This window comes from Penicillium atrosanguineum, assembly GCF_028827265.1.
Source record: "Penicillium atrosanguineum strain IBT 20685 chromosome Unknown utg000007l_segment0_segment0, whole genome shotgun sequence".
NCBI lineage: Eukaryota > Fungi > Ascomycota > Eurotiomycetes > Eurotiales > Aspergillaceae > Penicillium > Penicillium atrosanguineum.
In genome coordinates, this window is record NW_026623139.1 from 2,020,120 (window position 1) to 2,033,541 (window position 13,422).

General features: G+C 50.2%; 4 protein-coding genes across 4 annotated transcripts; 3 read left to right on the forward strand and 1 right to left on the reverse strand.

The window, feature by feature from the left end:
* Positions 1-1,431: 1,431 nt before the first annotated feature.
* N7443_008962 (zinc-dependent alcohol dehydrogenase family protein) lies at positions 1,432-2,527 on the forward strand (the record flags this gene model as incomplete). The annotated part of the gene is made up of 2 exons (XM_056889018.1): positions 1,432-1,945; positions 1,995-2,527. 2 exons carry the CDS (start codon positions 1,432-1,434, stop codon positions 2,525-2,527), a joined length of 1,047 nt encoding a protein of 348 aa, XP_056738320.1.
* A 362-nt stretch (positions 2,528-2,889) lies between these two features.
* N7443_008963 (uncharacterized protein) lies at positions 2,890-4,483 on the reverse strand (the record flags this gene model as incomplete). The annotated part of the gene is made up of 3 exons (XM_056889019.1): positions 2,890-3,006; positions 3,054-4,339; positions 4,390-4,483. 3 exons carry the CDS (start codon positions 4,481-4,483, stop codon positions 2,890-2,892), a joined length of 1,497 nt encoding a protein of 498 aa, XP_056738321.1.
* A 3,188-nt stretch (positions 4,484-7,671) lies between these two features.
* N7443_008964 (arylsulfotransferase family protein) lies at positions 7,672-9,153 on the forward strand (the record flags this gene model as incomplete). Its single annotated transcript, XM_056889020.1, has 1 exon — positions 7,672-9,153. The coding sequence occupies one exon, from the start codon at positions 7,672-7,674 to the stop codon at positions 9,151-9,153; it is 1,482 nt and encodes a 493-aa protein (XP_056738322.1).
* A 1,544-nt stretch (positions 9,154-10,697) lies between these two features.
* Positions 10,698-13,414, forward strand: N7443_008965 (uncharacterized protein; the record flags this gene model as incomplete). Its single annotated transcript, XM_056889021.1, has 4 exons — positions 10,698-11,273; positions 11,704-12,242; positions 12,296-12,354; positions 12,408-13,414. The coding sequence occupies 4 exons, from the start codon at positions 10,698-10,700 to the stop codon at positions 13,412-13,414; spliced, it is 2,181 nt and encodes a 726-aa protein (XP_056738323.1).
* Between the last annotated feature and the right edge of the window lie 8 nt (positions 13,415-13,422).

The following is a 13,422-nucleotide window of genomic DNA, read 5'->3' on the forward strand; positions in this document are numbered from 1 at the left end:
TATCTACACCCAGAGACTATTTCTCGAACCCTCTTTCAAACCACGCTCTATCTATTTATTACAGTCCCCCCTCCCCTGAGCCCTAGTCTTGGCAGTAATCAGAACAGTTGTGAATGAAGCATAGAGCTACCGTCAATATTAGATGGACCTGTATGGTCACCAAGATTTCTAGAACGTCGTTTCTGCAAACAAGCCAAAAAGACGGGGGTCTGCTCGTTTGGACTCCACTCTCATTTATCTAGCGTTTAGTATCGGGTGGACCGACTCGTATCTTACCTAAAAAGAAAGGATAGAAACGGCTAAGTGTAGTGGCAAAGCAGCTTTATTTGTGGGACACTTAGGCAAGCATTTCTTCGCGCGTGATTTTAGGATTCTCAGCGGTAGTGCGCATTACCTTCTCTTGTTCGGCTTCATCTAGCTCAATGGGAACCCAGAAAGTGGTTTAGAAACTCCCAACGCGACTGAAAGACGGGCGACAAGGGCGGTAGAAGAGCCTTTCTCTTATGAGATGTTAACACTTTGGAGGTGTCACTATTTTACCTATTCCCATCCTTTCCGCCAGCTCTAAGATCCAATACAATATGCAATTTTCTAACTTATTATCTCTCGATTAGTCTTTAAACAAAGTTCCGCTCATGGCTAATTCTTGATATAACAAGGAATGTCCATTCCTTGGAGGAAGTTAATAAATGCTAAACCAACAATACCATAATTTCTAAAATTCACTCCGGCCGTCACGACAGAAATATATATACAGCCGTGACTTCGGAAACGTACTTCGTATTATTTAATATCCTGAAAGTTTTTGAAGACAGACATAGCTAATTACTCTATTATATAAAGATTCTAGAATAATCTATTTTTGGTTAGATATGAAGCTGTAGTTTACCACATTTACTATGGGTTCTGAGCCTGGCGGGAAGACCGAGGGAAGACCGGGGGAAGAGGCGGGAGGACTGGGAAATACGTTAGAAGATATTTATGATTATTCAATTAAAAAGAGAATAGATTCTATGAAAAAGAAGTCCCCCAAGCGATTTCTTGACTGTTGGAGGTGTTCAGATCGTTTCGAGTATGAAATGTGTACATCATGAAAGCGGCGAGACGCACCGAAATTGGTAAGCTTCCCGTGCAGTGGGACCTGCTAATGTTTCTGCAATGTTAAGCTGGGACAGTATTCCACGGGTGCAATGATAGGAGTCTAAAAGGAATGTATCTTCCAGTTGGGCTCGTCAGAAATTGATAATCCTCGGATATTTATGCCGACCCTATATCTTTCCGAGTGTATGTCACAGATTGCATCATCGTATCGTATCTGAGTACTTAAAGCCTGATTCTCCTTTTCATCGACCACTCATTAGACGAAGTACAGCAATCAATCTATAGCTACCGCGGCTTTGTCTACCTCAGTCTACTCCGCCATCCACGATCATGCAGCAGACTGTCATCCGTCTCAACAAAGAACGATCTTCGGTTCGTGGCTTGCAAGTATACAAGGAAGATGTCCCGAAAGCCTCTAAGCATGAAGTGATAATGAAGGTTCATGGAGTGTCTCTGAACTACAGGGATATTGCAATTGCCACTTCCCAGTATCCATTCCCCGTCAAGGACAACGTGGTCCCTTGCTCCGATGCCGCCGGAGTTGTTGTCGAAGTTGGCGAGGATGTACGAGATATACTAGCTGTCGGAGACCATATAATTGGAACTTTGGATTTCAACAATCTCTTCGGCCAACAATCGAACTGGCTAGGGGGACAAGGTGGGCCCGTTGATGGTGTGCTTAGGGAATACCTTGCTATTCCTGCAATTTCCGCGGTCAAGGTGCCTAAAGATTGCCCTCAGACCTTCAATGAGTGGTCAACTCTTGTTGTTACCGGTGTGACCGCTTGGAATGCGCTATACGGTAACGTGCCTTTACGCCCAGGCCAGATTGTATTGCTGCAAGGTATGTGATTTGAAAAATAATATCGTACAACTACCAATGCGCTTTATAGGCACTGGAGGTGTTTCTATTACCGGGCTTATTCTTGCTAAGGCCGCAGGAGCGACTACTATCATTACTTCCTCAAGTGATGAAAAGCTTGAGCTTGCTAAGTCGAAGTATGGGGCTGGTATGGTTGTAAACTATAAGAAACACCCTGAATGGTCTAAAGAAGTTCTTCGGCTCACCAATGGTGAGGGCGTGGATTTCATACTTGAAACTGGTGGCTCCGGCACAATCTCCGAGAGTATCAACTGCCTCAAGATGGGAGGAAATGTTTCGGTTATTGGATTTTTGTCCCGTGCTAAGCAACACGGGATGCCGGATGTTGCTTCGCTTGCTTTAGCAAAAGGTGCCACCATTCGCGGTATCCAAGGGGGTTCAACTCAACTTCTTCAGGAGGTGGCCCGTTCTGTAGCGCGCAACGGTCTTCGTCTACCCGTGGAGACAGTTTACAAGTTCACGCTGGAAGATGTGATCAAGGCCTATGAGTTTCTTTCATCTGGTACGCACGTGGGTAAGATTTGCATTCAAGTTATTCAGTAGTTTGTTACATCGTGGGATAGAATGTATCATACCGTTCTGGTCTGCTGCGGTTAGCTCGAGGTACTTGTTAGAGCAACTTGAGTATATCAAGCAAAGCAATGTCTCCATTATATAGAGTCTGAATACTTCGGCTACGATCGATTTTATAGGTATTGCTCGTAAATTACTGGTACGGCTAAAATTAAAACCTTTCTTAAAATATGTTTCAGTTCACGAACGGACCTAGCTCAAGTATAAGAGCAGTAATTTTCAAAATAGGATTCAGGAAGGAAGCAAGGAAATGCTGTGGTGAGACTGGTTTCGTTCCATGCTGTAGTCGCTATCGATGGCTTGACCTTACATACTAAAAATGCCTCTTGCCCTCAAGTCTCCTTAGACAGCTGAGCGTGTTCCTCATGAACCGCGCTCTCAAGGTGTTTCTCGTGCATCTTTTCTCCACCAAAGACCCTCTCCATTTCCTCAAGCGAGTGGTTTGAAGTCTAACAGATTTAGTCAAGACCCCAAGAGAACAACAAGATACACATACTTCTTTCAGAACCAGCCACGCGTATCCGATAATCGCGTAGTTGAAAATAGCGAACATCAAGAACATCCGCCAACCGATGTTTACGATTGCGTGTGGAGTGACCTGCGACATCATGAAATTAAATAACCACTGCGACGCCGCACCGACCATAACACCGATCTCTCGAGTGCGGCTGGAGAAAATCTCTCCCACGTATAGCCAGGGCAGCGGACCCCAGGACATATTGTAGCTGAACGCTTCCGCATAAGTCATGATGATACAGGCAATGCCAGCTGAAGTGGGCCCGGCCGAAGTGCTGTCTGAATTGGCCGGATGCGTGGCCAAAATGATTGCAATAATGAGCATGAACGAGCCCATGGCGAATGCACCGGCCATAAATGGGATCCGCCGCCCGATGCGGTCCAATACGAACAACTGAAACACGACAACACCAGTCACCTTGACGACGCCGAAGAAGCCTGTTACCAGCTTCGCAGAGCTTCCTGCGCCAACGGCACCGAAGATTTGAGTGGCATAGTAGGCCAGCGATGTGTTACCGGTCAACTGTGCGCTGAGTTGAATTGTGACGGCGATGAACAGTCGGTAACGATTAACCGGAAGCAACAGCTCCTTGAATGTGAGATTTTCCTTAACGCGAGCCTCTTCTTCGATGCCGGCAAGAATCTCATCAAATTCCATCTGCAGCTCTTCTGATTCCTCACCACCACGCACCCACTTGAGTGACTCGCGCGCTTTATCTATCTTTCCCTTGGCCGCGAGCCATCGAGCACTCTCCTTGACTGTGCACATACCAACCAACAGTAGTGTTGATCCGAGAAGTTGCAATCCCAATGCAGTCTGCCATTGGCTCGTTCCAGTTGCCTGGTCCTTACCTACCGCATACGTCACCCAATAGGCAATCATCACACCGAGTGCAAAGAACAACTGGAAGCAAGCCCCTAGACGACCGCGAAACTCCTTGGGGGCCATTTCCGCAGAGTACATGGGGATCAATACAGTTGCTGACCCAATACCCAAGCCAGCAACCACACGGCCGGCATAGAATGTGCCCAGGGTACCAGAGTTGATCACCTGCAGGATAGTTCCGAGAGTAAAGACAAGCGAGCTGACAATCAGACCGGAGCGGCGGCCGAGGTATTTGGCGATTGGCGAGATCAGGAAGCAGCCGAAGAATGCGCCACCTTGGAGGATGGACACAGCGTTGGAGTTGACGGTGGTTTTTTGCGCTTTGGTATAGTGCGAGTATCCGAAGTCTCGCTCGAAGGATTCTAACGCGAGTACACCACCTGGAAACAAGAGTCAGTCTAGGGGCCTGAGTAAATCTCGCAGAACATACTTATAATGCCCGTGTCAAAGGCGAATGCAAAAGATCCCATACAGCTGGCTGAAACCAGATAGGCAGCTCGCAAGAGCCCCAGCTTGCGACCCATGGTGAACGCGTTCGAGATACAGTTGAGCTAGAAAATTTAAACTGTTCAACGATGTCTTTGAAATCTCACCCCTCATTCATTAAATTGCAAGGTAGCACCGGCTCGTAGAGTAAAAGTCCTGTGGGAAACACAGATCGGCCAAAAGCGGCCTCGACTTCCTTAAAAGATCCGGGGAGATCCCTACTACCACCACAACTACAATCACGACCTCAGATCCCAGAGTCAGAATCAGCCACGCGAGAGCCGATCGGCCTGCACCCGAGTACGAGGCGCATATCTATTGGCGGTTGGACTGGGTATTTAGGCTAGCGTGAAGCCTTGGCCCGCGGAGCCTGGGCGCTGATTTGTAGCGAAGAGTCCACTCGGAGTTAAGACTCTCAGACGCTCAGGCGAGGGTGAGCGAAAGGCGGCCCCAGCATGCAGTCGAGTGAGGAGATTGTGTAGGCTGTCAGTTTGCTCGGCCCACAGCATCGTGACTGGACTCGATGAGCTGCTCGGATGCTTGAATGCCGGAATTTTGAGCTGCTGGAATATTTGGATACCGGGATATGGACATGGGGCCCTGTGATGGGCCCTATCATAGCGTGCTTGGGCCCTTGTAGGTACTTGAGGTGTGATGCATCCATTCCTTGTGCATCTACTGAAGTTCTGGTGAAGTGGAGCTTCACCCCGCAGAGGCTAAACACCCCGGATTTGCGACGGTGCGCTGGGCTCCGCTTGGAGCTTGATAGGACTTCTTAACCTTAGGATCTATCATGTCAATCCTTGACTTCAACGATGACATTGTATTCATGATACTAGAATCACATTTGCGTTCCTGCAATCTCTCGGTGACGGATTCCCCCTCCTAGCGCCATTTCTTCTTTAGTTTTTCTGTGGGTCTACCGAAGTGAGTTTTGATCATGGAATGCCGCGACCTTTGGTCTAGATCTGGTATTGGGAAATGCGGCCGTAGCCCGGTTGTACATGCCTCGGCCCAAGTGCCGACGGTATCCATAGGGGATCATAGGGGATAAGGCCGCTTTCAAGGCCAAGGGAGAGAGTTCAGGTCCTAAGACCTGGTCATTCATCCGTTATTCTTCGACTCTGGTATTTACGACTGTGATAATCTCAATCTATGCCCCTTCCCCCCGGCCGACGCGGCTGTGGCGTGATTCAGAGTCTGACTTGGTGGCCTTGGGCGCAGGGCGGGGGGGGGCTGGATCTGCATTGTTGACCACCCGCCACCCGCCACACGGTTTATGAATATTGATAAAAATGGCCGTATAAGATTTGAAAACCTGATCCTGCGATGAAAGTATTTGCTCCTGGGGGGAAAATATTCTTTCAGATTCTCAGCCCCATCCCTAGCTGTAACGTGCCGCTGGAACTGCTGCCCTTGTCGCGAAATTCATCAAAACATTCTGGCTGCAGTTGTTTGCAAACCTTTTTCCTCGCTTTTACGCGGATGAGGTGAGCACGGTCTTCGCACACTTAGCCAGAGATTAGATATCAAGCAGCATCACGAATGAAACCTCGCTCCACAGGCAATCATCAGAAAAGTTTGCAGTTTAACGCGGACCACCCTTTCCACCCCCTGTCAGTCCAGCGAGGGGACTGGGTTCTACATTGCAAAACATAACTACCAAGCGCCCTGGATATGCCGGAGAGAATGAGAGAGAATGAGGCGTGGTGAGACGTGGAAATCTAGTCTTTAAGCACCGATAGCTCTTCCAATATCCGTTTCGCTTCGATTTTTCACCCTTCTGAAAGACCCTCGTGCGCAAGCATCACGGTCATTACACCAAGATGTCTGGCGTCTGGGCTAGGCACCGATACTGCCTCGATCAATACGGCATCAATTTGACTGAGTGGAGGTTTGCGGCGCTGTCTCAGATTCGATTCAAAATCTGTGTATGAATTCAACAATCCCGACCATTTCGGATTGGATATGGTCAAATTAAAAGGCAAAGATTGACATCATGGAAAGGAGAGTGGCTGAAAATGACTAAAAACTGCCGACTCTGAAGACTGAAGGGAATCAACTCATCGGTTCCTATCGCAGGGTCATTGATGGAGATTCGCTTGTGGCCACTTGAAGACAACCAACAGCCGGAAAGTAAGCCGGAAATTAATCTGTCTGGTCTACGGAGTCGTCTCAGGGTGACATTTGAACAGACTCCAGAAAAGTATGGGAAGACCTGTCAGCTTACTGCTATAGCAAAACGAGGCCATAAATAGTCCTCAAGGACTAGGCACCCGATTGAAGCGCTGGCCTAGTAACCTTCGGAGGTGATACAATCTCCAACCCGGCCGACAAGAGCGCAACTCCGGAGTCCGAAAAAAATCAATCTGACGCCGTGACGATCTCCGTCGGCAATTACCGGCGCTACTTTTATCTCCAACCATCCGAAACGATATTCTACAGTAGGGTCTCGATAGTTACTCCTTTCGGAATAGACTTAGCCGATCGCTTCCGCGCTATTTCCAGGGGCGAGTTTCCGCCTCGTGCGTTCCACCGGTTCGAATGTGTTGGAACACCCAGTCGCATTACTTTATCCGACTTTCCAACTCCACTGATGGATGGACTTTATCCACGCGGCAAATGATCTTGGCAGCCACCTACGCGTGCAGGGTCTTATCTTTGTAAAGCACAGGAGGAAGCCCTGCCAAGTTTTCACTGTGCCGATCGTCGACCTAACCCTCTCGTGAACTCCGTTTCTTGATCATGGTTGGCTCAGCGCCTCGGGGATAATCTCTACAGTAGTTGTAGGAGAACTCGATGAAACGATGTGATACAGGAACCAGGCCACGTTTCCGAACGGGAAGGTGAAGAGCGCCCATCCAATGACGGGGGCCAAGCCTGCTCATCCAAAATCCCGAATCTCTAGTGTTGCGGGTGCCTTCTTATCCGGGGGGCGATCGATGCTACCGCTCATCCTGGTTGGGCTGTGTCGAGATCACAGCCCACTCACCTTCGGCCGTGTAACGGCAATGATCTTCAGGACTCGGATTTTCCAGCACAAGCCGGTCAATGCAGTCTTTAAAAAAGGGTTCTGCTCGGTGTTGCAGTCTTTCGATATACCTTCCGCACGCCTTCGCAGTTCTCACTGTCGTCATTCTTTTATCTCAACTATTCCTTCTTTCTTGGCTTCAAGCTAGAGCCCTATCATCCGTTCAATCTTAACTAATATCACTGCAAAATCGTGATGGCTCCATGGTGGTACACGGCTAGCAGCACCCTGCTGCTATCAATGGGCGCCGTTGCTTGGCCTTATTCGACCTATACTTCTATGCCCTTCCAGCCGCCTACTCTGGAAATTAACCAGACTGGTGTTTCCGATCCGGGCTATATCTTCCTGGGACCCCGTGGAAGTGTCCAGTCTGCTGGCCAGGCGGCGCTCATCTACGATAATGCGGGCAACCTAGTCTATGAGGGACCAGAGGAGGTCACTGCCAATTTCCGTGTCCAGACACTGAATGGCTCCGACGTGATCACCTTCTGGGCCGGAGACATGTTGTCTCTGGGTTACGGGTATGGCACAGTCCACATCCTCGACAACTCCTACCAGGAGATCCACACTATCACCCTGACCGGGCCCTTCATCACTCCGGACAACTCCACCCAGGACTCGTACATTGACCTGCACGAGAGCCACATCACCCCGCGTGACACTTTGATGGTTACCGCGTATAACCTCACTCAGCATGACCTGACCTCCATCGGCGGCAACTCCTCCGACTGGATGCTCGACAGCCATTTCTACGAAATTGACATCTACACCAACGAGATCCTCAACTCCTGGAGCGCCCTCGAGCACGAGGACACCATCCCTTTGACCAGCTCTCACCAGAAGGTCGGCAACGACGTCGGCACCCAGGACGCACCCTACGACGCCTACCACATCAATGCCATTACCACCACCAACAACGGCTACCTAGTCTCTCTGCGCCACATGTGGTCCGGCTACTACCTGTTCCACAACGGTACCGTCGTGTGGCAAGTCAGTGGTGAAGACGGCGGTGATTTTCAACAAGTCGGCGAGGCTGGCTTCTCATGGCAGCATGACATGCGTGTTTACAACGAGACCGACTCCGGCCTCGTCCTGGACCTTTTCAACAACGCCAACACCCCCACCGACCAGGAATCTGTCACCACCGGTGTCAGCCTCTCCATCAACACTACCAACATGACAGTCACCGGCCTCCGCTCTCTCAGCGACCCCAACGACCCCATCCATTCCGTCAGCCAGGGCAGCTACCAGCTGCTGGATGAGACCGACGGCCACGTGTTCATGGACTACGGCTCCATCTCCAAGGTCAAGGAGTATGACGGCGATGACAAGGTCGTCTTCAGCGCCCAGTTCGGCGACGACAATGACGTTGCTTCGTACCGTGGTTACCGTTTCCCTTGGGTCGGTACTCCCTTCTGGAAGCCTTCTGTTGTTGTCCAACGCACCGATGAGGGTGCCACGGTTTTCATGTCTTGGAACGGTGCTACCGAGTATGACAACTGGGTTGTTTACTCGGCTACCTCCAACACCTCGGTTACCACCCAGCAGCTCAGCTCTGCGAACCGCACTGGCTTTGAGACTGCTGTCAATGTGACCAGTCCCCCTACCGACTTCCTTCAGGTTGTTGCTCGTCAGGGTAACGCTGTTCTCGGAACGTCTGAGATTGTCACTTTCTAAGCTGAGCGAATACGGCTCGGTGAGGACACTTCTTTTCTTGTGAATTTTTTTTATAGGTCTTTGGCCTTTGCTACGCTGATTACGCTATGCAACTTGAACCTCTCTGTATATGGCCCTGACAGGGCATTTTCCTGTATATAATTTTATCTTTTCCGAGGTGGATTCGAGTTGTCAATGCCTCATCCAATCTCAACATTGAACACATAAAGCTTTCGAACGGAACTTGAGATCTAATATAAGTTTTGCGGTATGCGTATCAGAAGCCAATTTTGCCTTTGATAGTAATTGAGTATTGCCCCGAGCGTTTGGGCGCCGCCGTTTGCTCACTATTGTCTCTTCGCCTGATGCCTGAAACCAATGGAAACAGATCCGTGAGAATGGGGGTTGCAATATGGTTGGATGTCCACGGGTACTGAGGCTTCGTGAAGTTTGTTGCAAGAATTTCCGATCAATTGGCCGCAGTTACTTACGGGTGGGTAAGATGATACATACGTGTAAATAAACCCCTCAGATTCCCCAGCTCTATATAGCGAAGGCCTAGACATTAATTCAGGGCTTCGTCGCGCGGGGGTTGGATCGGAATGCTGACAGGCACCATCGCGCATTCCACTTATGCAAGGCACAAGAATCGGGTTCCAAGAGAGAGCTCGCCATTGTCTGGGTATTCCGTGCATTTGCATGTCGCCGATTGGACAATTCCAGGATTCTTTTATTCCGGGATTGTTTAATTCCAGGATTGTTTTGTGAGATTTAGACCGGCCAGACTTCAACTCTGAGGATCGGAAAATGACCAAATAGCCGGCCGTGTACTTCAGAATGGGGAAGACAAGATACTAGACGACTTTATCAATCACAATGATAGTGTGGCAGGGCCTACGACATTTCAATTGTGGAAGATTCAATGAAACCTCAAAATTATAGTTGAGAAGTAGAGACTAGGCACGAGACTATCAGGCCTCAACCCGTTGTGCAAGTGTGGTTGGAGAGGTAACAAGGCAAGCCTTTGCCCAGGAGACGCCAGGTACAATGATTCGAGAAAGTATCCGAGTCGGCTCAAATCACCCAGGAAAGCAAATGATCACATTCCACCTTGTGACAGCCGTGGAATCGAGGGACCGGCCTGACAATCAAACTCGCATCGTTCACACGAGGTCGCATGTCCAGTTTAGTAATGAATCGTGGCCATGTAACATTCTACCAACTGTTCTCCTGTACTTATTGGCCCGTCTAATTTCTCAGACACTTTGTGATACTGTGGTAACCATTCATTGTACAATGTCTATGCACAATGTAGTGGCGTCTAGCAACCACTTCACTGCCATAGCTTGAATTAATGCATCTCGCTATGGAGATGCTACATTCCGCGCATGACCATAATGAGATGGCCTACGGCGCCGAGCAATCCTGTTGGATCTGGAGAGAGTAGAGTGCTAAACACGAGGCAATATGATTAATTATAAAAAGTAGCCGATATCCTCAGATCCTCGATCATGCTACCTGTTCGAAAAGCATAGCGAACATCGAAAAGCTCAATTTATATCACAATGAAATTCGCAAAGCTGTTCTCCGTCTTCTCTCTAGCCACACTGGCCGTCGCCGTTCCCACAAATGAAAACAGCGGCAAAGAAAAAGATATACCCTGGGGGGCATTCCCAGTGTCATCGACCCCCGCTGTGCCAATTCCAATCGCAACGCCAACTCCGACGCCAACTCCTACATCCACAGACGTCGAGCACCTCGGACGAGCCGTGATAGTAAATCGCTGCAAAGTTCCAATTTACATCTGGTCCGTAGGGTCGATCATTCGCCCCCAAGCCACGATCCTCCCGTACGGACGTTTCTTCGAGACCTATCGCCACGACAAAGAAACCGGCGGCATTGCGCTCAAAATCAGCACCGTGCACGATGGACTGTACTCGAGCTCGCCCATGACGATTTTCGCATACAATCTGGCCGGTGGTAGTGTGTGGTACGACCTGTCCGACGTGTTCGGAGACCCGTTCGCGGGCCATCCGGTTACACTGCAGCCAGCAGAACCTCAGATCCTCTGGCAAGATGGGATTCCGCCCAGTGGAAGTATGGTTCGAGTGCGGGATGCCTCAGGAGATTTGGTTCTGACGGTATGTTAACTAAAACGGTGAAGTATGAAGTATGAAATATGCAATACGGGGAAGAGGTTCCTAACTGGGGTAGGGCTTTGACGAGTTACGCTAGAATTGGAAACATTATGTACCTACGATTTGTACACTCGATTTTTAGCTTAGATAGCTTAATTATGTTCATCCAGGGGCAGCTTTAATGCCCCGGTTTCTCCAATTTGGACTCAAGCCTCACTGTTTCCACAGACGATTACGTTGATGTCAGTCGCCGAACCTCGGTTGTTCGGGCCAGGGGGATTGATACACGCGGCAGCTACCTAGAAGCAACAAATTTGAACGGGAAAGACTTGTAATTAGGCGATCTAGATAGACTCAACCCTATCTGTTTATCTGACCCCAAGAATATCCCCAAATCCGGATCGAACAACTACGTAGTTGGGACCTCGGACAGATCACCGAATCGGCCGACACCCCGCATTTCTCCATTTCCCCAACTCCCACATTCGCCTCGGCTCTTAAGCAACCTCCATCCTTTAACCTCCCCTCCAAATTCATTCAAAGGCACATCACAATGGTCACTCCAGCAATTAGGGTGGCTCCCTCAGCTGCTAATCGTGCCTTGAATCTCCTACGCACCGTCCAATTCACTCACCCGCCTAGCTGTCCCTGCCATCGCAATCCGGGCTACCACAACACAAACACACCCTCGCTTATGACCCATGTCAAGCGTCATCTGGCCACACCTGTTGACCCCACGCGGGAGAAGGAATATGCATTTGAAATGGCTGCCTCGAGCATCCGGTTCGGTCCCGGCTGTACCAAGGAAGTCGGCATGGACTTTGCGAACATGGGCGCCAAGCGTGTTTGCATTGTGACCGATTCCAACGTCGCCAAGCTTGATGCTATGAAACAGGCTGTTGAAGGTCTGACCAGGGAGGGCATTGAGTTCACTATCTTCGACAAGGTCCGCACGGAGCCGAAGGACAGCTCGTAGGTGGCACCATCCCGCCATTTCAATGCACATTACTGACAAGGCTGCCAAGGATCATGGAGGCTATTGCTTTCGCCAAGCCTTACAAGCCCGATGCTTTCCTCGCAGTTGGTACGTTATATACTCGCCGAGGATGCTGCACAGCCCGACTAACCAATCTCTAGGTGGTGGCTCCGTCATCGACACAGCGAAGCTTATGAACCTATACAACTGCTACCCAGAAGCCGACTTCCTCGACTTTGTCAATGCGCCACTAGGCAAGGGCCGGCCCGTCGACAAGAAACTACTCCCCCTCGTCGCTGTGCCCACGACAGCGGGAACCGGTTCCGAAACAACCGGCACGGCCATCTTCGACCTCGTCTCCAAGAAAGCTAAAACTGGTATTGCCCACCGCAACTTAAAGCCTACCCTCGGCATCTGCGACCCCCTCAATACCCGCACCATGCCCTCAGCGGTCCACGCTGCCTCCGGTCTCGACGTACTCTGCCACTCGCTCGAGTCCTGGACCGCAATTCCCTACCACGAGCGTACTCCTCGTCCTACAAACCCCATCAACCGCCCCGCATATCAGGGCGCAAACCCCATCTCGGATATCTTCTCCCTCGAGGCCCTCCGCAGCACGGTTAAGTATCTGCCCCGCGCGGTGAGGGATCCAGAAGACCACGAGGCGCAGTCGAATATGCTTCTAGCTGCTACGCTAGCCGGTGTCGGATTCGGTAATGCTGGTGTCCACCTGTGCCACGGCATGAGTTATCCCATCTCCAGCCAGAACCCGGGCTACAAGCACAAGGGGTATCAGGTCGATCACCCTATCATTCCTCACGGTGTTTCCGTCGCTGTTACCGCGCCTGCTGTCTTCCGCTTCACCGGTGCTTCGAACCCAGACCGTCACTTGGCTGCTGCTGAGGCATTCGGTGTTGATATCTCGACCGTCAAGCGTGAGAGTGCTGGTGAAGTTCTCGGTGAGGCTATTGCTCAGTTCTTGGCTAAGTTGGGTGACCAGCCTCGTGGATTGAAGGATCTGGGCTTCAAGAGCTCGGATCTTGAGGGTCTGGTTGAGGGCACTATTCCTCAGCAGCGTGTGCTGATGCTGGCACCGAACCTCAGTGGTGAGCTTGAGGCTGAGAGGGGTGAGTTGAGGAAGCTCTTGGAGGAGTCTTTGGACTATTAGGCTATCTG